Source organism: Ptiloglossa arizonensis, chromosome 6 (assembly GCF_051014685.1).
Source record: "Ptiloglossa arizonensis isolate GNS036 chromosome 6, iyPtiAriz1_principal, whole genome shotgun sequence".
Lineage (NCBI taxonomy): Eukaryota > Metazoa > Arthropoda > Insecta > Hymenoptera > Colletidae > Ptiloglossa > Ptiloglossa arizonensis.
The window spans coordinates 19,313,067-19,338,369 of record NC_135053.1 but is presented as its reverse complement, the minus strand read 5'-3'; the positions used below and the strand labels follow the sequence as shown (position 1 = coordinate 19,338,369).

General features: G+C 30.4%; 7 protein-coding genes across 15 annotated transcripts in view; 4 read left to right on the top strand and 3 right to left on the bottom strand.

Annotated features, from left to right (window-relative positions):
* Positions 1-681: 681 nt before the first annotated feature.
* Positions 682-4,341, top strand: LOC143148725 (uncharacterized). The gene is made up of 3 exons (XM_076315354.1): positions 682-1,094; positions 1,159-1,517; positions 1,599-4,341. Exons 1-3 carry the CDS (start codon positions 970-972, stop codon positions 2,168-2,170), a joined length of 1,056 nt encoding a protein of 351 aa, XP_076171469.1. The 5' UTR covers positions 682-969; the 3' UTR covers positions 2,171-4,341.
* On the bottom strand, positions 2,474-4,484 carry LOC143148727 (putative inositol monophosphatase 3). Its single transcript, XM_076315355.1, has 5 exons — positions 3,851-4,484; positions 3,430-3,678; positions 3,185-3,342; positions 3,004-3,121; positions 2,474-2,922 (listed from the first exon to the last, which is right to left on the bottom strand). The coding sequence occupies exons 1-5, from the start codon at positions 4,089-4,091 to the stop codon at positions 2,681-2,683; spliced, it is 1,008 nt and encodes a 335-aa protein (XP_076171470.1). The 5' UTR covers positions 4,092-4,484; the 3' UTR covers positions 2,474-2,680.
* A 377-nt stretch (positions 4,485-4,861) lies between these two features.
* Positions 4,862-6,942, bottom strand: LOC143148729 (ubiquitin-conjugating enzyme E2 W). The gene is made up of 4 exons (XM_076315358.1): positions 6,562-6,942; positions 5,684-6,034; positions 5,547-5,622; positions 4,862-5,395 (listed from the first exon to the last, which is right to left on the bottom strand). Exons 1-4 carry the CDS (start codon positions 6,604-6,606, stop codon positions 5,382-5,384), a joined length of 486 nt encoding a protein of 161 aa, XP_076171473.1. The 5' UTR covers positions 6,607-6,942; the 3' UTR covers positions 4,862-5,381.
* Positions 6,418-11,538, top strand: LOC143148723 (N-acetylneuraminate (7)9-O-acetyltransferase). 6 transcript variants are annotated; one of them, XM_076315351.1, is made up of 12 exons: positions 6,418-7,476; positions 8,403-8,499; positions 8,571-8,591; positions 8,782-8,829; positions 8,918-9,175; positions 9,248-9,483; positions 9,544-9,765; positions 9,857-10,178; positions 10,251-10,490; positions 10,566-10,856; positions 10,919-11,137; positions 11,229-11,538. In XM_076315351.1, exons 2-12 carry the CDS (start codon positions 8,458-8,460, stop codon positions 11,352-11,354), a joined length of 2,025 nt encoding a protein of 674 aa, XP_076171466.1. In that variant the 5' UTR covers positions 6,418-7,476; positions 8,403-8,457; the 3' UTR covers positions 11,355-11,538. The 6 variants fall into 6 exon arrangements, with proteins under 6 accessions (XP_076171466.1, XP_076171462.1, XP_076171464.1 ...); XM_076315347.1 differs by adding an exon at positions 8,113-8,256 and having other exon boundaries at positions 8,571-8,829; XM_076315345.1 differs by lacking the exon at positions 6,418-7,476 and adding exons at positions 7,534-7,955; positions 8,113-8,256 and having other exon boundaries at positions 8,571-8,829.
* On the bottom strand, positions 11,534-20,222 carry LOC143148728 (mpv17-like protein 2). 2 transcript variants are annotated; one of them, XM_076315357.1, is made up of 3 exons: positions 20,081-20,222; positions 12,251-12,412; positions 11,534-12,178 (listed from the first exon to the last, which is right to left on the bottom strand). In XM_076315357.1, exons 2-3 carry the CDS (start codon positions 12,389-12,391, stop codon positions 11,741-11,743), a joined length of 579 nt encoding a protein of 192 aa, XP_076171472.1. In that variant the 5' UTR covers positions 12,392-12,412; positions 20,081-20,222; the 3' UTR covers positions 11,534-11,740. The 2 variants fall into 2 exon arrangements, with proteins under 2 accessions (XP_076171472.1, XP_076171471.1); XM_076315356.1 differs by lacking the exon at positions 20,081-20,222 and adding an exon at positions 12,577-12,723.
* On the top strand, positions 13,368-16,628 carry Dup (chromatin licensing and DNA replication factor double parked). Its single transcript, XM_076313770.1, has 6 exons — positions 13,368-14,520; positions 14,608-14,860; positions 14,959-15,295; positions 15,385-15,567; positions 15,660-15,907; positions 15,984-16,628. Exons 1-6 carry the CDS (start codon positions 13,730-13,732, stop codon positions 16,347-16,349), a joined length of 2,178 nt encoding a protein of 725 aa, XP_076169885.1. The 5' UTR covers positions 13,368-13,729; the 3' UTR covers positions 16,350-16,628.
* A 332-nt stretch (positions 20,223-20,554) lies between the features above and the next one.
* Mrpl33 (mitochondrial ribosomal protein L33) overlaps positions 20,555-25,303 on the top strand; it is a 41,449-nt gene continuing 36,700 nt past the window's right edge. The window contains exons 1-4 of one of the 3 annotated variants that reach the window (XM_076315361.1): positions 20,555-20,808; positions 21,340-21,443; positions 21,717-21,766; positions 23,064-23,082. In XM_076315361.1, coding sequence (XP_076171476.1) covers positions 20,768-20,808; positions 21,340-21,443; positions 21,717-21,766 — 195 coding nt within the window. In that variant the 5' untranslated portion in view covers positions 20,555-20,767 and the 3' untranslated portion in view covers positions 23,064-23,082. Of the gene's footprint in view, positions 20,809-21,339; positions 21,444-21,716; positions 21,891-23,063; positions 23,083-25,303 lie in introns of those variants that run through there. The other 2 variants (XM_076315362.1, XM_076315360.1) reach the window with 2 other exon arrangements.

The following is a 25,303-nucleotide window of genomic DNA, read 5'->3' as shown; positions in this document are numbered from 1 at the left end:
GATTACACCAGGTAACACTGCTTATCAAATGTACTTCCAAACATAAATTTTAATCTTTCTCTGTTCACATACTTAATGGCTGAAAAATTTGTTTATGACACCCTTAATATTGAGCAATTCCCACGATTCCCATAAACTAAAAGAAATACGTAACAATTCCATTTATTAAGTGGTTAAGTCTAGATAATTTAATACTTATAAGTATTTATTGTTGAATAGGAAATATGAAATCGTCACCAGGATGTTTAATACAAGTTTTTTACGTCTGTAGATGTTTCCCTTAACATTTAAAATATCCCGCGTAATCTCTGCGAATTGCTAATCTAAATAAACAATTAAATTAAGAACTATTTGGAATATATAAAATAAAGCAGCAAATATGAATTATAAGACAGATTAAGTATTGTTGCTGATTGTATTTCGAGACCGATTTTTCGATCATCTAGAAATAATCTAAATATCGTCATCGATTCAATATTCCTACCATAGACGAGATTAACATACAAAGATAATTGATACATCATTGGGTGTAAGTCTATTTTATCCTTGTCTATTGTCTGTATTCTTTCTTTAAATTTATCTAATATTTACATTACCAACTGATAGTAATAATATAAATATATTTTGTAACTTTTGCAAGTTTATAAACATTTTATAGCTTTTACAATAAAAAAAAACGTTCGTTTCTAAAGTGAAACATTTGTGAGAAATAGATTTCATTTCTAAATTTATAACTTAGTTACTTGAAAAGAGGGCGCTTGAGATTAGTACTCTAATAAGTAATTTCGCTTGCAGTATTTGGTTTTTAGCATAAGTTCTGAAATGAGGTAGCGTTCAACACGTGGTATTAGACGAAACCGTAACATTTAGGTTAATCATAACGCAATTATAATAAATATTTTTGTTTATTCGACTTTTTCTGACATTTGAGAAGAATATTTGTTGATATAATATAAATTACAAAAAAAAATGGTCGTGTTCACTTGTAACAATTGCGGTGAAACGTTACAGAAGCCAAAGGTTGCAAAACATTATGAATTTCAGTGTCGCACTGCGCCTTTTTTAACGTGTGTCGACTGTTTTAAAGATTTCCGGTAAGTTCTAATGACTACAAAATAAATATGATTTATTTATATGTTCATAATTTATTATATTAAGAGGAGAGGAATATGTAGCTCATACAAAATGTATAACTGAAGCTCAACGATATGGAGGAAAGGACTATATTCCAAAACTTAGTGCAAATAAGGGTGAACGAAAACAACAAGAATGGATTAATATCGTAAATAATATATTGAACAGCCAAACAAATTTGTCAAATGCAGAGCGAAAATTTTTAAATAGCCTATCAAAATTTGAAAATATTCCACGAAAAAAGGCAAAATTTTTAAACTTTGTACGCAGTGCCTTAAGTCACAAAACAATTCCAGCAGTAGTCGAAAGTGTTTGGAACAAAATGGAGACTGCTTATAAAAATAATTTGCAAGCTACCACAGAGAAACAACAACAAGACAATGGTAAGTCTAATTTATTACTGTTTTCTTATAAACACAACAAACTATTCATATTTATATACTTTACGTTTGATGTACAAATAGATAAAATAAATCCTAATGTAGATGATAATAAAGATATAACTGAAAATCAAGAAAATAATGTTATTGACAATCAAAATAATGAAAATATAGATAGAGAAAATCAAACTGAAGGTCAACAAAATGGAATTAATGAATTTCATAGTACTGATAATAACACTGCTAATGGTGTAAGTAAAAAGAAAAAATCAAAGAAACGAATGTTATCTGAAACAGTAGAGGAACAAACAGAGCAACCAGTTTCCAAAAAACAAAGTGAAAATGTTTCCATGGAAGAAAAAACTGAAGAACCAGTTCTTAAAAAGAAAAGTAAAAATACTGTACTTTCTGAATCATCTATTAATCAATGTCCTACAACAGAAAAGTCAACTTTTGATTGGAAAAGTACTATCTTAGAGATAGTACAAATTAAAGGAGAAATTTCATTAAAGAAATTACAAAAGAAAGTCATTTCACGATACATGAATTTTTGTTCAAATACAGTGACAAATGAAAAAGCACGTGTTAAATTTAATAAAAAACTAAAAAAAGTGTCTGGAATAGTCATTTCTGATGAAAAAGTAAAACTAACTTAATTTAAAGGATATAAGTATTACTGTCACCATTTTTCATAGGTAATATAATGCAAATCAATAATTATTATTTATAATACTACTGTATGCACATATTATAACAAAAAGTAAAGAGTACTTTCCATTGTGCATAAAAGTGAAGTAAAACATATTTTAGAAAAAATTTATTCTTTTTTTTTTTTTTTTTAACAAAAAGAATTCATAGAAACTTAACAATATTATAGAATATAGAATTAAGAATTCTGTAAATACCTATAAAATACAGAATACAGCGATAATATCAAACAGTACAATGGTAATTGTCTACAGTATAAAATTCTTGTATGGAACACATTTGCCTAGGAACATTCAAGTAGAAATAAAACTTCGCATAAAAATTTGTAAATAAAAGATATTAAACTATTTACTTTAATTATTTTCTAATATCAAGTATTTAAAACACGGAAGATTTGTTTATTATTTTCACAGAAAGAATTTAGAAGCTTATAATTACATTTGAAGACATATTTTATATTAGATATTTGAAAATTTATCTAAATACCAAGCATGATTACTCATAGTAGATAAAAGACCCCGGGTAAGTACTTTGGAATCATTGGGACCAAAAGTTATAATTTGTTGATCAAATAATTGTGTGACTGTACCGCCAAGAGCAGTAAGAATAGCTGTGCCTGCACAAATATCCCACTTTTTTATTGCTGTCATATGTACATATGCAGTTACATTACCGCTTGCAACTTCTAAAAATTTGTAGCCTAAATGTATGAGACATAGAAAAAATGTAGATCAATGGTAATTAAAAAATTATATAAAAAAAAAATTAGTGAAAATATTACCTGCACCAGCTGCAGAAATAATTTCAATACCTTTACCAAATGCAATTTTGGTAACATTATTAACTTGGCCAGCATGTGATTGTGATACAATTAAAATTGGTGCTCTGTCATCTTCCAGCTATTTTTAAAAATATTATTTAATGTATCTATTTGCATAATTTGTTGATTATTTTGTTGTTACCTTGGGTAATACTAAATTTCGTGATACTGCATGATTGGTCCATGTCCAAAACAAACTAGAGTTTTCTTTTGTTTCAAATGGCTTATATACAACACCTATTATAGGCTTTCCCTTAAAGGCAACACAGACCATAGTTGTAACATATTGTAATAAATTTTCTAAAGTAAAAACAAATGAATAAGTAATGGATAACAACTATTTTCTAAAACAATATCATAAATTTTAACTTTGCAATATATACACACCTGTGAATTCTTTGGTTGCATCAAGAGGATCAATCCAAATTGTAATGTCATTTGTATTCACAATTTCATCCTTAATATTATAATCGATTAAATTATTAATAGAGTCCCTTACATCAGTCACTGTAACTTTATCACAGTCTTTTGATGTTTCCTCGGATATTACAGTTATACCTGGAAATGCCTCTACCAAAGAATGATACATTGCACAGTGAGATCTGTAATCTGCCTCTGTTACTGGATCATTTACACCTGTTAAATTTAGAAATAAAAGCTTAACATTACTCACATTATAATTATATCTGCACTATGTGAATTTTACTTTGTAATGTGTTGATGCCTTACCTAATTATGTATCATAATGTATAATACGTGCATATACAGTATGTGTATACATTTTAACATTAGAAAGATAGCTTATTACCTTCTTTTGTTTTTCCTTTACTCTCTATCCTAAATTTGGCTTGATCGTGAACTGCTATTACTTCGGAACCACCAAGTTCAGCTGCTTTTATAGCAGCAGCAAGAAGTAACTTTAAAGAAACATTTCTATCACGTACATTTGTATATAAGGTTCGATTTGTATACAAATACAGTACACTTAATAATATTGCGATTCCACAGCAAAGTATTCTTCTCATACGCACACTCATCCTGATATGCATCGTAAAACACTAATCTATGCAGTCTTCAATTATACTTATTGCTTTGATTTTATTTTACATGTCGAGACATTTTAATTGTTCAATACGTGGCCATTTTTAATTTATTTGAATTTTCCGATGACATCGAACCTGAGAAATATGTACCACTTTTAATTTTGTAAATTTTAATGATCTTTTATATATTTCGTATGTATTGATGGACACTCCATGAAACTATTTTTTCAATAAATTATTTTAAATACAATTATTAGATAAAATTATTTTTATATCTTTGAATACATTTTTCAACAAGCGCTTGAATAGTTAGGCAAGTTCTGTAAGTTAGGTTAGTTAATCTACTGTGTAACTAACCTAACCTACTTAGATCGCAATTGAAATTCGGTGCAACTTGATTTAAATAACATTTAATGATACCTTTACATGATTCTAATTTTGATTAGTATAATTTTGTTTTTTGTTTTAACTTTCCTTTATTCTTATGCTAAACATTACATGAATTATTTTCACGCTTTTTTGTAAACGAACTTACATTTCTGATAATGTCGATAAAAATAAATCATTCATTCTATTCGTTTTTACCATAGTTCTATAAAAGAACAAATTTTATTGATCAATAATAATACAAGTCAATGATTCTAATGACATTGCGTGTCCCAATTTATAGAATAGATAAATGATAAATATAATTGGAACTAAATATTATACATTTAGATTATATGTACTTATATTTATACTTAATTTGGATTGCACACCACGAGATCCATTCAAAATAATTGCTTACCTTTTATTTAAAATAATACAGTAAAAGACGAATGTTAAATAAGTGGGGTAACAAGTGAGATAACATTGTATATTTTTGGTGTTATGCTATTATTAGTGGTTACTGTAATATATTAATCTGATATCATTTTACAGCGCACTCTCTACATAGATAATAAAACGCTTTCATTGTGTATTAGCATGTTGTGTGCACCTTTTTCTTCGGCATTTGCGTTTTGTAATTTATGCTTTTTCTATTTAACTGTGGGATAATATATATCATTCTTAATAACATCATAATAATTTATAACTGGATAACTCACGCATTTTACATTGCCTCTTTATTGTAATAAGTAATATGTTGCCATTGCTCTAACTTATGCACTTAATTTGTTTAATATGTGATAAAGTTACTTCAGCAATTTCATCTATGAAATTTTAATAATTATTTTAAGACACAAAAAATGTCATTCCACTTGGTCCAGCAATAACTGCACATTGACAAGTTGTTAATGATTTTAGCAGTTGCTGTTACACACTGTCATCTGTTCCAACACAAAAAAAAATGCTACATAATTCTATTTGTAAGTAAATCTTTATTAAATAATTTAAAAGTTCTTTAAATTATATCTTGTGAACTAAACATGTAAAAAAATTATGTGATTATATTGGTTATATGTATAAAATAACACTTACCATGATACCACCACTTTGTTTTCTTTGGATTTTTATTACATGTTTTCACATAAAATGCATTATCAGGTGGCCTCTTCTGTGGTGCACAATAAGTTTTATTAACATTTTATCAACAGGCATAATAAAATATGTCTTACCTTTTCCTTACAACTGCTTAACATTGATACAATACTTAAACAAACACTTTGCACACTCAGAGCTGGAGACCAATCATCTGTCAGAATAGACAGACAGATATGACCGTTACTATAAACATGTGGATGAATTGGTATATTTCCACCTATGAAAGTTACTTCTGGCGAATCAAATGGATATTTAGAACTAAATTTGAATTGCAGCTGAAACCGTTCTCCTTCATACAAGGTACCCTTTGCACCCTCCATATGAATAATCCATTGTGTCAAATTTTGCCCAGCAAGATCTCCGTCTACGCGCACACCTGGTGGAGGTTCACGTATTAAAGACATTAACTCCTTCTGCAACCTCCGCTAAAACAATTTTTAAACACATTAGAATTCTAAAATTACATACAATTTAAACAATTTTAATTATAGCTCAAAGTATAATGAAGGACTTAAATTTATATTAATTCACGTATATAACACATTTACGTAAGTCATGTTCGTAACATCGTTAACTCACAATAAAAATAAAAAGCAGTATAGACAATACATTTACAAAGAAATATTGAATTAAATTTAGAAACATTGAATATAGTCAATAAAATTTCACCTTGTCATCGTTACTACTGCACAAAATTGCATGACAATATCGAAAAAATTAGAATACTTTTTACATCGATGAAGGGTAGCGCGTCTTATTTGACGTGAAACGTCATCCAAATTTGGACGAATAACACGCGAAAGAATTTTCATTTCGTTAATACCAAATGTAACATTTTTTAGCATTGTAGAATATGTTGAACATTTAACGTTTCAATTCGACATTTTATTGCATCATATACGAAGACACACACAGTTTCGCGTATATTAAAATGGCTTTGATATTAACTTACCTTCGATGGGGACATTGCCGCCATTGTCGTTATGTCGCTCTCCATTGAAAAACATAACCGCTGTTCATTGCGATTTACATGGATTACTTGTTTTGTTCGTTCCTTGGTTCAAGAACGTAAAACTGTAGGAATTATAGCGTTTTGCATTTTTTTCTCCTAAAATTTGTACTATTCCGTCTCGCAGAAAAAAATGCGACTGCACGACAGTTGTAAGCGTCGTAGTGGGGACTACGCAAATCAGTCAAACTTGACAGCCGTGCCTACGAACTGGGGCGAATATTCAATATACGACAGTTACCCCTTACGATCGGTATGCAGGGTGTCCATGTTATTATTACCCAGCATTTTTTTAATACATAAATGGTGCATGAAAAATGTGAAAGAGAAATCAATCTGACTACTTTTTTATAAGGCTCAAAGAAAGACATTAAAGATTATCTGATGCATTTTGGAAGCAGGGTTTTAAATAGACTTGGGTGACCTTTGTCGTTACCTAATCCTGTTTTCAATATATGCAGGAAGTAATTTTGAACACTATTGTTTCATATATCGCTAAATTTATTTTAAAATAATAATATATATTGTAAGAAAACATGAGTTTCATCTAAAAAAATTGAGATTATCTCTATAATTTGACATTTATTGCAAACTTCGATAATTAGTTAAATCAGTGTTCCTTACAACAAAAAATAGTGATATTTTTTCCTCTTCTATGTTTTCTTAGAATATTTGTTTTAACAAGAAATTCTGAGTATTAATAAAATGAACACCTTGTACCCTTCTTTATTCAAACTTACTGAAGCGATAATTTTATAATCTTGATTACTAATACGATTAAATAAGCAAAAGATATACACTTATCTATCACACCCAATAGTCTCATTCAAATGGGCGATTGCATTAGGAAATAATTTAGTAAGTATATTTTCAATTAAACTGTATAGATCTTCTAACAAAATATTATTCCAACTTCCATTTGTCCTCTGTTATTCTACTTCGGTATCAAATTTTCGTATGAAAGGAAGAACTAAAATAAAAATCGTAAAAAAGAGCGAAACATTATCGCCTTAAGCTCTCAAATTTTATAGTTTAAGCTACAGCTATTGTTTTGAGAACGTCGATTTATATTGGGAACTATTTAAACAACCGATTGAAAAATCGATTGTAATGCAGGTGCTACCTTCTGTTTCTGTACATAACACGCTATGGAAGGAATCGCGAATGTTGGAACTACAAACTGTGCTTAAAGTCATTTTAGATACAGTAATTATAGCAACTGGTACTTTTTCAAACAATCTTTTCTACTTCATTGTATAACAGTGAACTTTGTGCTTTATTTATAATGTAATACTATTTACCAAAAGACGATTGCAAAGGATTGAATAAATATTTGGGTGATTATGTTTATATAAGAAAATGTATAAAATTAATACATAAAGTTGAGTAATGAATAATTACTACTGTTACTTCTCATTTTTATAGTACTTATTAATTGATTACATGTTATCATGAAGTGAAGCTGTTTATTAAAAGATAATTTTCTCTTTCTAGTGTCAATATAACTGAACAATAAATTATTCATGACTTCAGCGGAATATTTTATTAGTTTAATTACAGTGGCAAGTGCAAAAAAATTATCTACTGCACTTGTCCTTTGTTTTATTCTATATCATGGATTAATGCATCTTATTTATGGTAAACCATTTATTATTTAATCTCCTTCTTTTGATCAACATTACTTTATAGCATTAATAATCAAAACTGTGTGACCTATTATTTTTAGATTGTAATTTACAAATAATTTAATTTATAGTATTCATTAATACAATTCATTTCTTTAGGTAGTGATTCTTGTAAATGGTTATTAACTGAAGGAAGGTATAAAGGAGACAAAGAATGGCAACCTTATGGTTGTATGATGCATTATTACACGCAAACGTAAGAATTCAAATCAGTATTTATAATATTATATAAAGAATAATATTTTTAAAAAACATTTTTTGGTATAGAGACAGCCGCAGATGTTTGAGGTATCTAGCTTTCATGGGCCACCATAACCATTTTGTATTCACTGGAGATGCTAGAATCAGGCAGTTGTACAAGTCTTTTATTTCGCAATTTATAGTTGATGGAAAAGCATCGGATCTAATAGATTTACCACAAAATTCTGATTTAAATTTCAATGATGCCCAATTAAGATTAAATGTACAATTTTTGCAGAGACCTCAATTAGATAATTTTATGATAGATGACCTAAGGAGTTGGATGGTAACTCATATGCACATTTCATATACTGATTCTTATAAAAGTTTCAATAAAAACTTAATGTGGGTATTAATAACTGTTATTTTTTTAGAAAAATGATGCACCTAGCTTGATTATTGCAGGCAGCGCAGCAATGACAATTCTTGCAAACAATAATAGTGACACTCAACTGTATTCTGAATACAGTATGGGTTTAGTGAGACTTGTGCAACCAGTTGATTTCTTGGCTAAAAAAAACACACGATTTTTATGGGTATTGCAGGATCCAGTGTTAAAGGAAAGACTACCAGCTCAATTAGCAAGCATAGATAATAGACAGATCAACTTATGTAACAAAGCAGCAGGCAAGGTAAACTTCATATGATGCATATTTTGGTGATTGTTTTGGGAAAAAGCAAATTATTTATATATTGATATACAGATATTGTCCCATAGTGAAGCTCATTTATGGGAAAGTAGTAAACTTGTTGGTACCGGAGTGTTGGAACAAAGTCCAGATGGATATCTAGCTAGTCCCCTATCTTTGCGCCACAAAGTTCAAATATTATTAAACACTTACTGCAATGATCATATGAATTTTGACGATGGCAGCTGTTGTAGTTATCCAGAACCAGCAACCACATTACAGTTACTTAGTTTGTCCGGACTTGCCTTATGGTAATTATTTACATATCACAATCATATTTTAAACAAAAAGTAAGTGATAGTTCATTTCAGTATAATAACTGGTGGTGGAATGTGGATATATAGAAAGTTTTGTCATTATCGAACTGAAGTATCTTATTTACGTGTTACCACTGTTGAAGTGGAAAACACTAAAGAAGCGAATACTTCTGAAGTTGTACAGATTGAACAACCCGAAGTACAAGGTTTTTATACATTGATGACATCGTTAGCTTTACTATCCACAATATTAGCTTACTTTTATTTGTGTGACAGGTACATTTAAATTATTTTCTTTTAACTAGTATTGTTAATAATTATTATGCTAGTATTATTAATAATTATGATGCTTTCATATTGCATTTAGAACAAATTTCTTCATGAAAGAGAATAAATATTATAGTGAGTTTAGTTTTTGGTTACCACTTGGGTATATATTGGCTCTTGGATTATTTTTTACTGAAGATAGAGAAAGAGGACCGAGGACTCTGAATCGAGAACAAACAAATGAATGGAGAGGACTAATGCAAGCAGTAGTGTTAATATATCATGTTACTGGAGCTAAGACTGTTTTACCTATCTACATGTACTTAAGATTAATTAATTCTGCTTATTTATTCCTTTCTGGATATGGGCACTTTTGTTACTTCTGGCAAACGGGTGATGTTTCTCTAGTGAGGTTTGCTAGGGTATGCATTAGAAAAGCATTAAAATGTTCAATGTAATTATAAGGTATTTATAATCTATTTATTATTTTTCAGGTAATGTTTAGATTAAATTTCTTGACAGTCTCTTTATGCCTTTGTATGAACAGACCATATCAATTTTATCATTTTGTTCCATTGGTCTCATTCTGGTTTTTAGTCATCTACTTTTTAGCATGGTTACCACCAAGAATATATTCTGGTAGTTTAACCGAATATGGACCAAGAGCTTTACTTTATCTTGCTTTGAAACTTTTAGGACTTGTATCAATGATTACTATATTATACATGTCGGAGGTATTACTTTATAACTTGTCTAATTTATATAATTTACATTGTAACAACAATATGCAATGTGTGATCATGTAATAGGTTTTCTTTGAAAAAGTGTTTGTAACAAGACCTTGGAAAGCATTATTTGTTACAACAGACGATGACATACGTGAATGGTGGTCTCGTTGGAGAGTAGATAGATATAGTGTGGCCTGGGGTGTAACTTTTGGAGCAGGCCTTGTAGCTCTACAAAGGATAGATCATATTCCAGGAACTGCATTATCTTCTGTCCTGGCATTAATTTCTCTGACGGCTTATACCACTTTCACGATACTATGTCATTCAGTATCAGAATGTGAAGAAATTCATTCATATGTGGCTTTTATACCGGTAATGATCTACAAATTTCAGTATATTTGTGAACATTAAATATAATTAATTTTTCATTGCAGATTATAGGATATATTGCACTTAGAAATGCATCGTTAGCATTACGTGGTAAACATTCAGCTCTCTTGGCTGGTTTAGGCCGAATTAGTTTAGAAACTCTAGTCGCGCAAGGTCATATTTGGTTAGCAGCAGATTCACATGGTGTATTAGTGTTATTGCCAAGATTTCCAGTATTAAATCTTTTAGTTACATCATTTATCTTCATTTGTGCAAGTCATGAAGTAAGTCTTTAACTATTTTAATTTTTCAAATGCAACAATACATGTATAATCTGAATTATCATAACATTATAATTTTTTTGTACTTTGCCAGATACATAGGTTAACCCAAATTTTGGCACCATATGCAGTACCAAATGATTGGAGATTGGTAGCTCGCAATTTGTTATTATTTATTGCAGTCCTTGTACCTATAGGTATTCACGATGGAATGTTTTAAACAAAACATTTATAAAGTAGAAAGGAAATTGTTTACATAAATATGTAAATATTAGATATATTAGGCTCATAAGTTTATAGTATCCTTTCATAAAATTTTCCTAAAACAAAAATATAACAAAAAAGCATATTAAGTTTTTTTCATTATTAATTTTTATAAGGAAAATAAATAATTTAAAAAATGTTTAATTTGTTTATTTTTGTACATACATACACAATTTACAACTATAAAACAAGATAGTTTTATAGAATCTTTTAATTTTTTATTTTATGCAATAATTTTACCCAACCAGTAGGAATTATTGTCTTTCATTTAAAATACTTATTGTTATTCAATTTTGTACACTTTGCTTTAAATGTTATAACTCTATATTCAAATAGAGTTAGTCAACGTTTATTATTTATTGAATTGCACATTGGATTATCATATTTCACCTTACTAGTATAAACATCATAAGCAAGTGATACACTGTTATCATAGAGAACTCTATACTTAGTTGGCAAAAGATAAAAATTAATAATTTGCGCTGGTGGCCAGATAACCCATTCTGCTATATATAACTTATGTGCTTTGCTAATAATTTCACTTTTTAGTTCAGACCAATTATTTTTTTCTAAGATGCCTAATGTCAAAAAAAACATTGTTATACAAAGTGGAGAACAAACTATTTGATCTATAACAACTTTTTTTAAGACAGTATTAATCGTACGTCCTGGCAATCTGTTATCCAAATATTTATACCAGTAGTGACATATTATACCAACAGACATACCAGATACAGCCATATTTCTAGTTCTATTTAAACTCCATTTATCCCACTTACCCTGCACAATAAAAATTATAATGAAAATTCAATCTATGTTTGGAATAAAAACATATATAAGTATACTGTATACCTTCAATATTTCATAATGTTGTTCTAAAACATCTCCCATAGCAGAGAGAGAAATAGATATTCCTACATTTGTCCAAAGTAAATATTTAGGTGAAAATAATTGTTTTTTAATGGTATGTATCATACTCAGATTTGAGCCCATATTTCTAATAATATTTGTAATCTGAAAAAAGAAACTATAATGTAATATGTATTAAAGTTAAATAGCAGGTACAAAAGAAGTAAATCTTTTAACCTACAAAATTTTTATTATAAAAATTACACATACACATATGTATTTTAAGGAAAAGATATTAAAATCAAATACTCAAATAGTAATATACTTACTTATTCTAAGCAAATTAATACTAATATTAATAGTATTATTAAGAACTAAATATTTTTACTACAAAAGGTCTTATTATAATTACACAGATTTTATAAAACATTGAAGTGTTTAATGAGATTATATTGTTGTATTTATTAGATACATCTAGCTTAAAACTATTTTTAAAGCTAAAGTACGCAGTTAATTTATAGTTCATCTTATAATACAAAACACTTTCAGGTCCGAAATATCGCCACGTGAAACTATACTTTAAAAGATGTTTTACAATGGTTATAGAACATAACAGCATTAAATGTGAAGATATTTTATTCAATACGTGTAAATAATGCAGATTATACATTTTCATTCATAAAAATCAATTTTTATGCACAGATATATCAATATAATCATGAAATGCCGGAATTGACGTTAAAAGAAATTGAAAATTTCATAGGTTGTGTTTACAAATTGCGATAAACTTAAATGTGTTTTCATCTTTACATATTTTTAAAAATTTTATATATACTTTCTGTGACGAACGCTCTACAATATTTTTTTAGTGTCAAATAATTACAACAGTTTTATAAATTTTATTTTATTAATTTATGAATAAGCATTGCAAATATTGGCAATGTTTGATTATAAATTATTGTAATTTAATCAATTACTCATATGAGTAAACCGTTACTGAAAAGATAATCAAATTTCTGAGACGCAGAAAACTTTTTTTTTACATGATATTCTACATTTAGTAATTTGAAAATATTAGATACATCCTTAATTCATGGTAACCAATTAAATTCAGTTTCACATAAAATCATGATTGATCATGGATTATATTTTTTTTTTAAACACGATTCATATTACATACCGATTTACATAATTATTAAAACTTTCATTTCTTTTTAAAGTAAAATAGTATTACCCTTATCTATGGCGGAAGTGACATTAAAAATGTATACCGGACGTAAAATTTAAATTACGCGCTCTATTACCATTGAGACAGTACCTGTCTTTCTGATTTGGCGCCTAAACTAACAAAAAAGGCGGGCTTTTGTGCGTATTATCATTGATAGAGATCGTCAGGGCGATCAGGAGTCCGTAAACAGAATATCGAGGTTTTGAAAATTTTAACGAATTTCTGCGATACATATATATCCGTATATAAGAAATATGTCTCAACCGTCAGTAACTGCGTATTTTAATACGCGTAAACGACAAGCAGCTGATGATTTACGGAGCAAGGCAAAGGTGTTGCTTCTTGAACGAGATCAATCTAGGTTGGTGAGTAGTCAACATCAAAATCCAAAAAATAAGAATAGTTCTGAGCCATCCGGATCATTGACACCGGTTCAGGAAGAAAAATTAATGGGAACAAGTCCAAAAGTTGTTCTGGTTCCGAAAACAGAATTAGTAGATAATCGCATTGTGAAACCAAACTCAGTTGTTCGGAACATTCAATTCGATTCTCCCAGAACAAATGTTCAAAAAACAACTAAACATAATGCTCGAGTTCATACTACACGTTCACGAAAATTATCTGGACAAGAGGGACAGACAGATATTCGGGAAAGCTTTCAAAAAATTTCAGAAGATTTAGATGTGAACAAAGTACTTTTCGAGAAGAAAGGTTCATTGAGCCCAAGAAAGAAACCTCCAGGAACACCTAAAAAGAATGATACTTCTACAGAGAATCCATCTACAAACATTTTGAATGACGAATCTGCAGTTAATTGTACCACACCAAAGAAAGCTTCAACTATGGACAGATTAGGGAAGCAAGAGTTGTCTTTAAATGAAATCAAAAATAGAGTTAACCGATCATCCCGTTTAAATGAATTGAAAGCATCTATTGCACGCTTCAGAAATTGTGAACAAAAATTAGAGAAATTGCAAAAACATAATGATGTCAAAAAGCCACAGATACAGAAGTTTGAAAAAATTCAACTTGAAATACCACTTAGGTAAGATACTTATAATGACAAGACAATTTATACTATTATGTTTGGATTATTAATTTTATTTGAAATATTTTTCTTATTTTTTTGTAGTCCTCAAAAAGCATATAAGTCTCCAAACAAAAAAATATTAAGTCCTATAAAGGGTAAAGAATTATTATCAGCCAGTTCTCAACGACGAGTTTTATTTGAACCTAAGGAAACAATTCCAAGCCCAATAAAAGGCAGCCCGACTAAAGCACCAGCTTATCAACAGTATTTATCACTAGCTGAAAGTGGCACTGTTGCTCTGCCATTGCCATACAATTATAGATTCTTGGCAGAAGTATTTAGATGTTTAGATACGGTACTACATTTATTATAAAAAACTATTCTGTACACAATTATTCTATTGTGTATATTTAGTTGCTTTTTTTTTTATATAATATTTAATTGGTTTCACAGGTTTCTGCAATGCTCTTCAATCGCAAGGAAGTAATAACTTTCAAGAAGTTAAAGCCTGCAGTTCAGGAATTATTGCGTAAAAACTTCACATTAGAACATGTAGCACAAATTAAAACCATTTTCCCCGATGCATATGTTTATCTTCAAGAGAAGCATCGGACATTCGGTTCTACATCTAAACAGGATAAGTACGAGTTGGTTTTTACACCTATTGTTGAAGAAAAAAATGGAAGAAATACACCAGATCCAGATAATGTTTTGAAAACAGCATCTGAGATTAGTATGGGTCCACGAGTATTGCTTGATAGGCGAAGGAAGTTTTACAACATTCTACTTGGTAATAATATTATCTCACAATAAATCCTTACCATTGAAATTTATTTTTTTATAATAGTCTACAATGATACTGTTTGTTCTTTATTACAGATATGGTTAAAGATGAACACGAAAAATTCTTACTCAGTCTAGAAACGCCGATGTATGTACCAAAAGAAAAAATTCTACGCTGGCATCCTGAATTTGATGTTGAAAATTGTAAAGTAATTAAACAAGCAGATTTGCCACAACCACCTAATGTAGAAAAAATAACAACTGCGAAAGATGTTCTTGGTAAGAATTGTCTTATATATTTATTAGCTAACTTTTAATACATATTACTTATTAAAATATTGTATCTATTAATAACAAACTAACTTTTTTAGACAAAGCTAAATCTCTGTTCAGTTGTGGTACACGCATGGAGAAAGCTCTGCAGAGATTAACTGAAGCAAAACTAACTTCAAAGTCTAATTCTCCAGAAAAAAAAGATAAAAATAATTCAACACAAACTGAAGGTGGTATACGAAACGTCAATATTACTGTTGTCGATACTCCGCCTGCTACACCCACTGTGCAAAATAATTATCTTAATATGGCATTTAAAGGAATTCCCAAAGCACTTCTTGAAAAGGTAAATATTTTTATAAAAAAATTATAATTAAATACTCGATTTTTGTTCTTCATTCATTAACAATGTCATTTATTAGATCCGAGCTAAGCAAGCTGCTAAAGCATTAGAAGCAATGACACGCACACCAGATGCTGACAAACAAGCTTCTATGTATTCAAGGCTACCGGAATTAGCCAAGATTATACGTAACATTTTTGTAGCCGAGAAAAAAGGAGTTCTTACAATGGAATTTGTGATTGGAAAATTAGAAAACTCGTTTAAAGCAAAATTGACTCCCAATGAATTAGAAGAGCTTATACGTTTGCTATGTAAATTATTACCCACGTGGACTAGTATACATAACGTACGGAAAGTGGATTATTTGAAATTGCAAAAAGACGTTGATCTTGGCAAAGTCGTTAAAAGATTAGAAATTATGGCTAATGATAAAGTAAAATCGTAATGAAATGAACTACATAATGACATCCCTTTTTTGTCAGTTTATTATTACACAGTCAATTATTATTTACACAATTTAATTAAGATAACAATTTTTTTCATGTTTTGCACTGCATTTGCTGTAATCAATTACATTATCATAAATTTTCAATGAATTTTATTTGATACACTAATTTAGTTTTAGTGCATCAAATCTGAGACAGCAAATGTAGATTTAGTTCTATTTTTTTATACAAACAATATTTGATTTAATACAATCGTAATTATAAGTTAAATAAGCACACAAGAAATATTTCAGTTCCCATATCAGTTCATAGTATTATAACTAATTCGTATTATGTAACCATAATACAGTTTTCCAGAAATACGCGAGGAACGTATATATTTTATTTTATTGTCACTATTAAATTGTATAAAATTACACTGCCTTAAAAAATATACAAATATACGTCCATTGCTATTTGCTGTATTCAAATATTAGAAGTATAATAAAAAATGGATATATTTCCATTTTATAATATCATAGAAACCTGAAAATATCGCTTCAAACAAGTAATACCTGAAGTAGTAGATAATTTCCAACCTGTTTTTAAAATCAGCAACGTGTATTGCAGGAAGAAAGAAAAATCAGTCTTAGTTCAATAGGAATGTGGTATCATTAATAAGTAAAAAGTGCACAGTGTCAAATAATTTTTACTTAGTTGCAAGTTAATTAAAATATTTACTTCAACATAAGCCGCAATCTCTTTCAGGGTTGATTTTTGTTTATCTCTACAATACGCACGTACCTTAATTCGCCCGTTTAAATGGAATACAGTTTGTCAAACATACTTCCTTCTCCTTTTCGATAGGATTTGTCGCGCAAATGCGAGACTGGATGGTGTTATTTAAAATTTATAATAGTTTATCAATCCAATGAACTGATTAGGATTTATTAAATGCATATTACTGCATTTTAATTCAGTTATTTAGTTATTTAAATAAAATGTGCAAAATATTGTGTTTCAAAAAAAATATGCAATGTGCATATAACTTGTAGATTTCATGCAACAAGTCTGCTATGTCTATGTAAAAATTAGGAAATCATCTAAACTAAGTGTCGTCTACAGAGTGCAAACCCTTAAGCAACTTTGTTCTCTTCTACATGCTACATTGAGTTTGTAGAACATGGTATCGCCGGCATTTCTTATAGAAACTTATTATGCTACTACGAGCTAACATGAACAAAGTGGGAGAAGATTTCTAAGCTCTGAATCTTATGTTAGATTGCACTATCATTTTCATCGGTTTTCTCGCGGAAATTTCTGCCCACATCATTTCAGACCGTTCTAAAGAAGAAATGACAACTTAGACGTAACTTTAGAACAGTAATTTCTCTTTTTAATATTCTTGTGAGTAGCCCTTTGTCCGGATAATAAAGGAAACTGAAAATCGTAACGTTCGTTCATTTATCGATCAACCATAAAATTATTTAAGTACATAAATGTCAACAAGTTTCTCTCTGCAAATGTGACACAGTTTAGTTATGTTTCAAACTTCAGCAATTAATGTTATTTTGTATTTATAACAATACGAATCGTAAGTTTCGAATTCCTGTAACTTTTACAACCTCAAAATGGCTGAAAAGAAACATACAACAGAGGAGCTGCTTGAAATATTAAAGGATTATCATATTGAAAGTGATGAAGAAAGTGTTCTTGGTAGCAATAATAATATAGATTGTAGTAGTGAAAATGAATCACTGTCTTCTGATGATAACACAGCTGCATCAGAGGAAGAAGAAGAAGATACAGAAACAATTCATTCAGAATATTCAAGAAAATGCTCCTTACCAGACGTAAATGTTTCTGAAAAACAATGGACTAGGAATTTTGAGGAAAGAGAAAAGGTAACATTTACAGGCAAGTCTGGGCTTCAGAAACAATTCCCATCAAATATTACACCAATAGCATTGTTTGAACACTTGTTTGATCATGATATAATTATGCTGATGGTTTTAGAAACAAACAAATATGCACAACAATATATTAATGAGCATCATCTATCGCAACATGCTAGAATGAAAACATGGAAAGAAGTAACAGAAGAGGAAATGAGAAAATTTATTGGGATTATATTATTAACTGGACTAATCAAACTTCCCAAAATAGAAGATTATTGGAAAAAGGATCCATTGTTCTTTCATCCACTTTTCCATCACATTCAAATGTCATATAATCGATTTTCTCTGATTTTAAAAAATTGGCATTTTTGTGATAATAAAGAAGCAACACCAGGAAATAAATTACATAAAGTTTCTAAAATTATGGATATGCTTCTATCAAATATTCAAAAATTATATATTCCTGGAGAAGAAATATCCATTGACGAAAGTGTGATTTCCCATAATACCCAACTTACTTTTCACCAATACAATCCTGTTAAATGTTACAGGTATGGAATTAAAATGTACAAATTGTGTGATACGAGTGGTTATGTTTGGAATATGTCTATTTATAGTGATACAGGATCAAATAAAAATAAAAGATCGAGTCTAAACTATTCAGGATCAATTGTTATTGATTTAGGTGAACCACTTCTTAATTGTGGAAGGTTATTTGTAACAGACAATCGGTATAGTAGCATTGAATTAGCAACTTATTTGAAAGCTCATAACACAGAATATTGTGGTGTTCTAAAAAGAGACAAAAGAAATTTTCCCCAAAGTTTGAAATCTATGAAACTGAAGAAAGGTGAAATGAAATCAATGTCAAATTCTGAAGGAATTCGCATCTTTAAATATCAAGACAAAGAAGAAATCTTTATGATTTCAACTTTTCATGGAAATAAAATGAGAACAGTAGCAAAGTCAAAGCAATCAAGGGTCACAGCAACAAGACCAAGCGTTATCGTGGATTGTAATAGAGTTAAAAGTGGCATTCGTTTACTAAATCAAATGATTAAATATTATTCCTTAGCAAGAAAAAGCATTAAGTGGTATAGAAAAATAATATTTCAAGTACTTAGTATAGGAGTACTCAATACTTGGATTATCTACAATAAAGTATCAAAATCATGTACACTTGTAGATTTCACAAAAGAAATTTCATCATCATTACTTGGAAATTTTAATACATTGAATCAACATTATTTAAGTCAACGTCTTGGTAGTATTCATGAATTAACAAATATACCAAGAAAGGAATCTGGAAAAATTGCACGCAAAAGATGTGTTTCCTGCTATGCAAGTATAGCAAATTTACAGAATATTGATATAGCTAGAAAAAAAGCCAAAAAAGTAAGCACAGAATGTCTACAATGTAATAAAGCTTATTGCCTTAGTTGTTTTAATGCTAAACATAAGTTGCGAAGTTAAAATATTAACTTTTATGGACATAACGTATTTTGTTTTTAAAATATTACTCTTTTTTCAAATTTCGATCATTCGATAAACATGTATTATAGTTCAAAACATAAAATGAAGTATATGTTTTATTTAATTTTTCTAATGTCATATTATAATATTAATATTATAACCTAATATACCATCAGTATTAATAGTATAAGCAAGTATTGTAAGTTAAATATTACAAGTTTAAGTTAATATAAATATTAATTTATCACATTTTATTTTTCCATTGAATATATATAATTCCTACTATATCAAGGCTGCTGCTACAAAAAAGTATTAGTCCGCGACATATAACATAGAGTGACTCGAGATAGTCGTGTGCTATATTGCTATATTGCTCTTACTTTTTTATGTATAATTTTCTATCCATACTCATCGCGCAGTAGAAAAATTACAAATTTTCTTTCTCCTGCATCAAATCTGCTACAGTATCGATTCTTACGGTACAATTGTTCGTGCTACGCGTGACGTATTAAATTATACATATCGAAACTAAACTTAACGCTATTGAAAAGAGAATATAGAAAGTTCTTAACACGCATGTTTTATCCAAATTTGAAAATTCTTTTTGACAAGAAAACAGTTTTATAATCTTCAATTATAAATGAATGTTAATTAGTAACTTTATATTCAATTAACTATAATGGCGGTAAGATAGCAATTTATATTTCTATGTAAAACGAAACTTTTAAGTACATTGTATCAGAGGAATTAACAGACAATTAGACAATAAAAAGGTTAGAAACGATTCTATTATTACTACAGATTAATAATCAACATAATGTTGTGAATGATTGATTTAATATTGAAAATAGTAATGAACTAACTTCTTCATACTTATGAAGTTGTATATTTACAATCAATAATTTGTAACATCATATTTTCTTCATACCCCATTGATGCTAAAGCAGATCGCTATGTTATTGATAACAGTTGATTCTTTAACCTCTTTTCACCAATTGTTGGTTGTGTGTGCTGTAAAAACATATTTCTTTTAAACAACAAATCTTAGACGAATATAATTTGAAACCATGTTCTTGACGAATATATTGCTTAAAAAAGTTAAAAGCAAGTGAGTATATGTAATTTAGTGTATAATAGTTTAAATTTAAACTTTTAAACGTGTGAGATAGGTTAGTTTACATTGAGCAAAATGTTTAGACAATCATTACTTCTTTATTTCTCAATTAATAACACTGATTAAGCCATGTCAGTTTGTAAATAGAATATTCATTTTGGAGTGTTTTCATTTTTGTTTACACCAATTCATTTTTTATGTATATAAACCAGAGCCGTCTTAACAACATTACATGTCTCTGGACAAAGCAAAAGCATTAAGGGTTTTTATCTACACAATCAGTCACATGAATAAAAATGTAAATAGTTAATGAAATTAAACATATTTATTGATATTTCCACTATAATCATTATTTGAATATTAAAAAAGTATGTTGTAGAGCAAACTGTTGTTCATTCCTAATATATCAAGCTCATAAGCTTGTTAGGCCTCTAGACAATTGCCTAGTATGCCCATGCTATAAGATGGCTCTGATCATCAAAAAAGTAAGTATAACAATTGAATATTATGTCTTTTTTTTTATAGATATGTTTTAGTGTTGGTAGAAAGTGTAGCAAGTGGACACAGGATTTATCTTAAGAGAGAAAGAATAATTGATAAGCTGGAAATATCAAGATTTGATCCTTATGGTAGGTGACTAATATGTTTTAAGTACCAGAGTTGTATCCATTAAACAGATTTATTTTTTAAAAGAAAATAATAACACATTGAAGTATGTAAATTCAGTTGCTACATATCGAACACAATTTTCTATTTTTATAATATTTATACTGTCAAGATTACATAATTGCAAATTTGTTTAGAATTTCATAAGGAAAAGTGAACATTATGGAATTAAAATATTTGTAGCATGCATTAATTAGTTAATATGTCCAGTTATTAAAGAAATTATCTATTTTCAGTTCAAGCTATGGCGCTATATCGAGAAACGAAGAAAGTATGCAGTCTCTAAGTATGTACAAGTCTCCTGAGTGTATATTGTATTCTAATAAATGTTTTTTAAATAAGACTGTAAAAGTACTTTAATAAGTAAAATATTAGTCTCATTTTCTCAATAAAACATACAAACATAACAATACTAGTTTACCGTTTCGTGCGAATAAACCTTGACGAAAATATCTCAAATCTGTAAATTGTGAGCAAAGGAATCGTTTGTTATGTGAAAAAAAATAAATAGTTATTGTAAATGATTATAAATACAGTGCACGGATATGATTGTCTTGCATGGGTCGTGCGTCTAGTTGTATGTATCAAAAAGAATGAGAGGGACTGAGAAAGAGAAACTGAGGACCTCGAAATCGAGATTGGGGTAAGTTCCCTTTGATCTTTAACAAGGAACGCAAAGTTGTATTATTTCCACCTGGATTTCAAACGGTTTGAAATCCACGAGGCGTGAAACGCGACTCTATTCTCCTTCTCTTACCCTCTTTCGTCAACCCCTTCCACGCGCTGTTCTCCTTTACTCTGCTCTTTCTCGTTCTTTACTTCTTTTCGGCGGTGCGGGAGCAACTCGTGCATCGTTTACTGATGTTGCCAATTCAATTTCTTCTGGTGGACCATTGTCGTAGGGCAGAAAGAGGGTTGCAGTCGCGGAAGGGGTTCTCCTCTCTGAGCGAACTGTTTCTATCTTTCGTGATTGTACGTACGATGGATCCTAACATCTGGCCTCTTCGCATTTCTTTCTTTCTGTTAAGGAAAACTTTATTTTGCCTTCTATATATCTTTACGGTGCGATATATAACACGATATTTTTCATTTAATTTACGAACATTTGATGAATAAATAAATTTTCGTTTTCTGTATTTTTGTGGATATCGATCGTTGGTGAACATTTTATTTTAAAAAAATTAATATTTTTTACAAAACCTTTAAAGGGGAGAGAGTATTTCGGGAGTTGAGGCTAACGAAACAAATTACATCTGTCGTACAATTTTACATTACATTGTATTACCATGGGCGTTAAGCAAACACGAATAACATCGACACTTTTGAGATGTAAGACGTGTTTTCATTAAACTCTGCAAACGGTCAACCGGCAATTAAAGTGTTCTGCATCAGTCGTTCATGTGAAAAAAATCAGATTTAGCCGGAGAAAAATTAATTCTCCACGGACTGAGAACGAAAAAATCACGAAACAAATGGACCTCCAACGAAGCATGTTTTTTTCGTCTGCACAATAAGTTTGGCAGCAGCGCGCAACAGCGAAATTGTTAAAACGTTCGTTATTTATGGTTGACTCGGCGGAGCAGCCGGTAAAGGAGGAAACAGTACGCAACGAAGAGCGAGGCGGAGTAATGGGGAAGAGTGCAAGAGGGAAGAAGGAAGAACGAGAGAAGCAAAACAGAAACGAAAGGAAAGCGCGAGGGAGAGAGGGAAAGAGGCTCGTCTGGGCCTTGGCGCGTTTCAGTTGCCTCGCGTTCGAGGGCGTTTTTCGCCCGTGAGTTGTTCTTTGCTTATTACAGTGTGTGCACTGGGCTCGAGCTCGCTAAAGTGGTTTGCTGCTAATTAACTGCGTTATTTTTACAACTCTCTTGCTTCCATCCACCTCCCACGTCTCCTCTCGGCCTCCCTCTCCCTTTTCCTCTTTCCATACCCCCGGCTGTTCTCTCACATTTGCAATGGGGTTCAATAATTCTGCGGCCGCAACGCCCTCTCACTCCCTCCTTCTTTCTCCGCGTTTGTTATATACGTGTTTAATGCGTACGTCCCTAAAACTTCAATTTTTACTGCAAGAACCAGAAAGCAGAGATGTGATCAAGTTCAATACTTATTCGTGAATTCGGATCGACTCGATACCTAGGTAGTTTTATTAAAAGTCGTTAAGAAACTATTAAAGAAGTTTGATTCGTCGGAACAGTTGTTTGCAAAATTGAGTATATAAATTATAAATTATAAATTTTTTGGTCGTGTTCATTTAAAAAATTACTCATAAACAATACTATTATTTTTCGATATATTGTTTGCAAACAGTATATCTACATAGACGATCGAACGTTCTTAAGTTGTATTATTTTACGTTACCCATAGGTTCTTGCGGTTTATATGAACGTAAACATAAAATAAAATCTGTACGAGGATATTTCTAAAAAATGGTTCTTTTCCCGTACCATTTTTTTTTTGCTCGAACTTGCTGCCTTTATACTTGCATGGGGGGGTTAATTTTACGAGCATATATTCTCTGTGTATTTTTTGAGAGCACATTTGTGGAAAATTTAACGAGGCGAATATCGGTAGGTTTTTAAGCACGTCGTTTGAAATGGTTTTTAAGCGCGCAACTACTCAACCGTTATTTCATCATGTTATCGAAAAACGAGTATCATTAACTTGGTTAACGAAGGTAGATCGAGGTATATCGAAGTGAAATATACCACTCAATTTCTGGAATAGTCAACTTTACGTTTGAACGCCACTTTTTAACATTCCTACGTTTTTCCACGAAGAAAGAAAAGTCCAATCGCGCCACCGTTCAGTGAAACAGCAAAAGCAAAAAAAAAATGCTTAAACAAAACAACAATGATTTTCACGTTGAAATTCTGCCGAGGAAAGTATGAATTACCAACAGCGTTAAAATGCAAACTCACCCAAAAACGTTCTACGTAATCGCGAACAACTGAGAAAAACAAAACGTACCACTTCTATGAAAATAAAAGAACTCTCTTTACTAAATAAATAATAAATACGCGGAAGGTAATTTGTATTATCATCGACGCGGTGAAAGTGGGTAAAGCAGGTATTACGCGAAATCGTGAATCACATTGATCATAGATCGCGCGACGTGTCCGAATTGTCACTCTCGATCGGTAGACGCGAACTATTGATCCAGAGATTAGAATCGTCGTCTGTTGGTATTTTTATCGAAATAACTATAATACCTTAATATCAGGTTGCGTAAACGTTTATTGGTTACCGCTGCAATAGAGGTGGTCCGAAGGTGGTGGAGAAGCCGAAGATCGTTGAATAGGTATCTCTCTGCCGGTAGTCGTAGCACCCTTCTTTTCTCCGCCACGAAAAGGCTCTTGAAATAAATTGAAAATGGTTGGTATCGCCCTGCTTTCGGATAAGTGATACCTACATCACCTACACGCATACCGGCCGCCACAGAATTCCGCAGTATTTTTTTACGTATTCGAAACGCGCATTCAAAGCGGCCCTGAATCCCGTATGAATGGGCGATCAATTAAAACGATGTTAAAACGTTATATTAACCACGTGCCCATGTTGAAATCAACAGTCGTTCGAGGAAAATTAAAATCGGAATAAAAAGGGTGCTGAGTTCTTCGCGGTAATTGAAACCACGCGGAGAAAATTAACGAATTCAATTCATCGGGCACGATTGATGCTGAAAGATACACTGTCTACACTTCGTTCGTGTAATTTTCTTTCTTTCTTCATTTCGTTTCTTTGACAATATCGATAAGAATTAGAAGACGACGCGAGGACGGTAAACAACGTGAATGACAATGAAATTGACGCTCGACGATGAGCATCG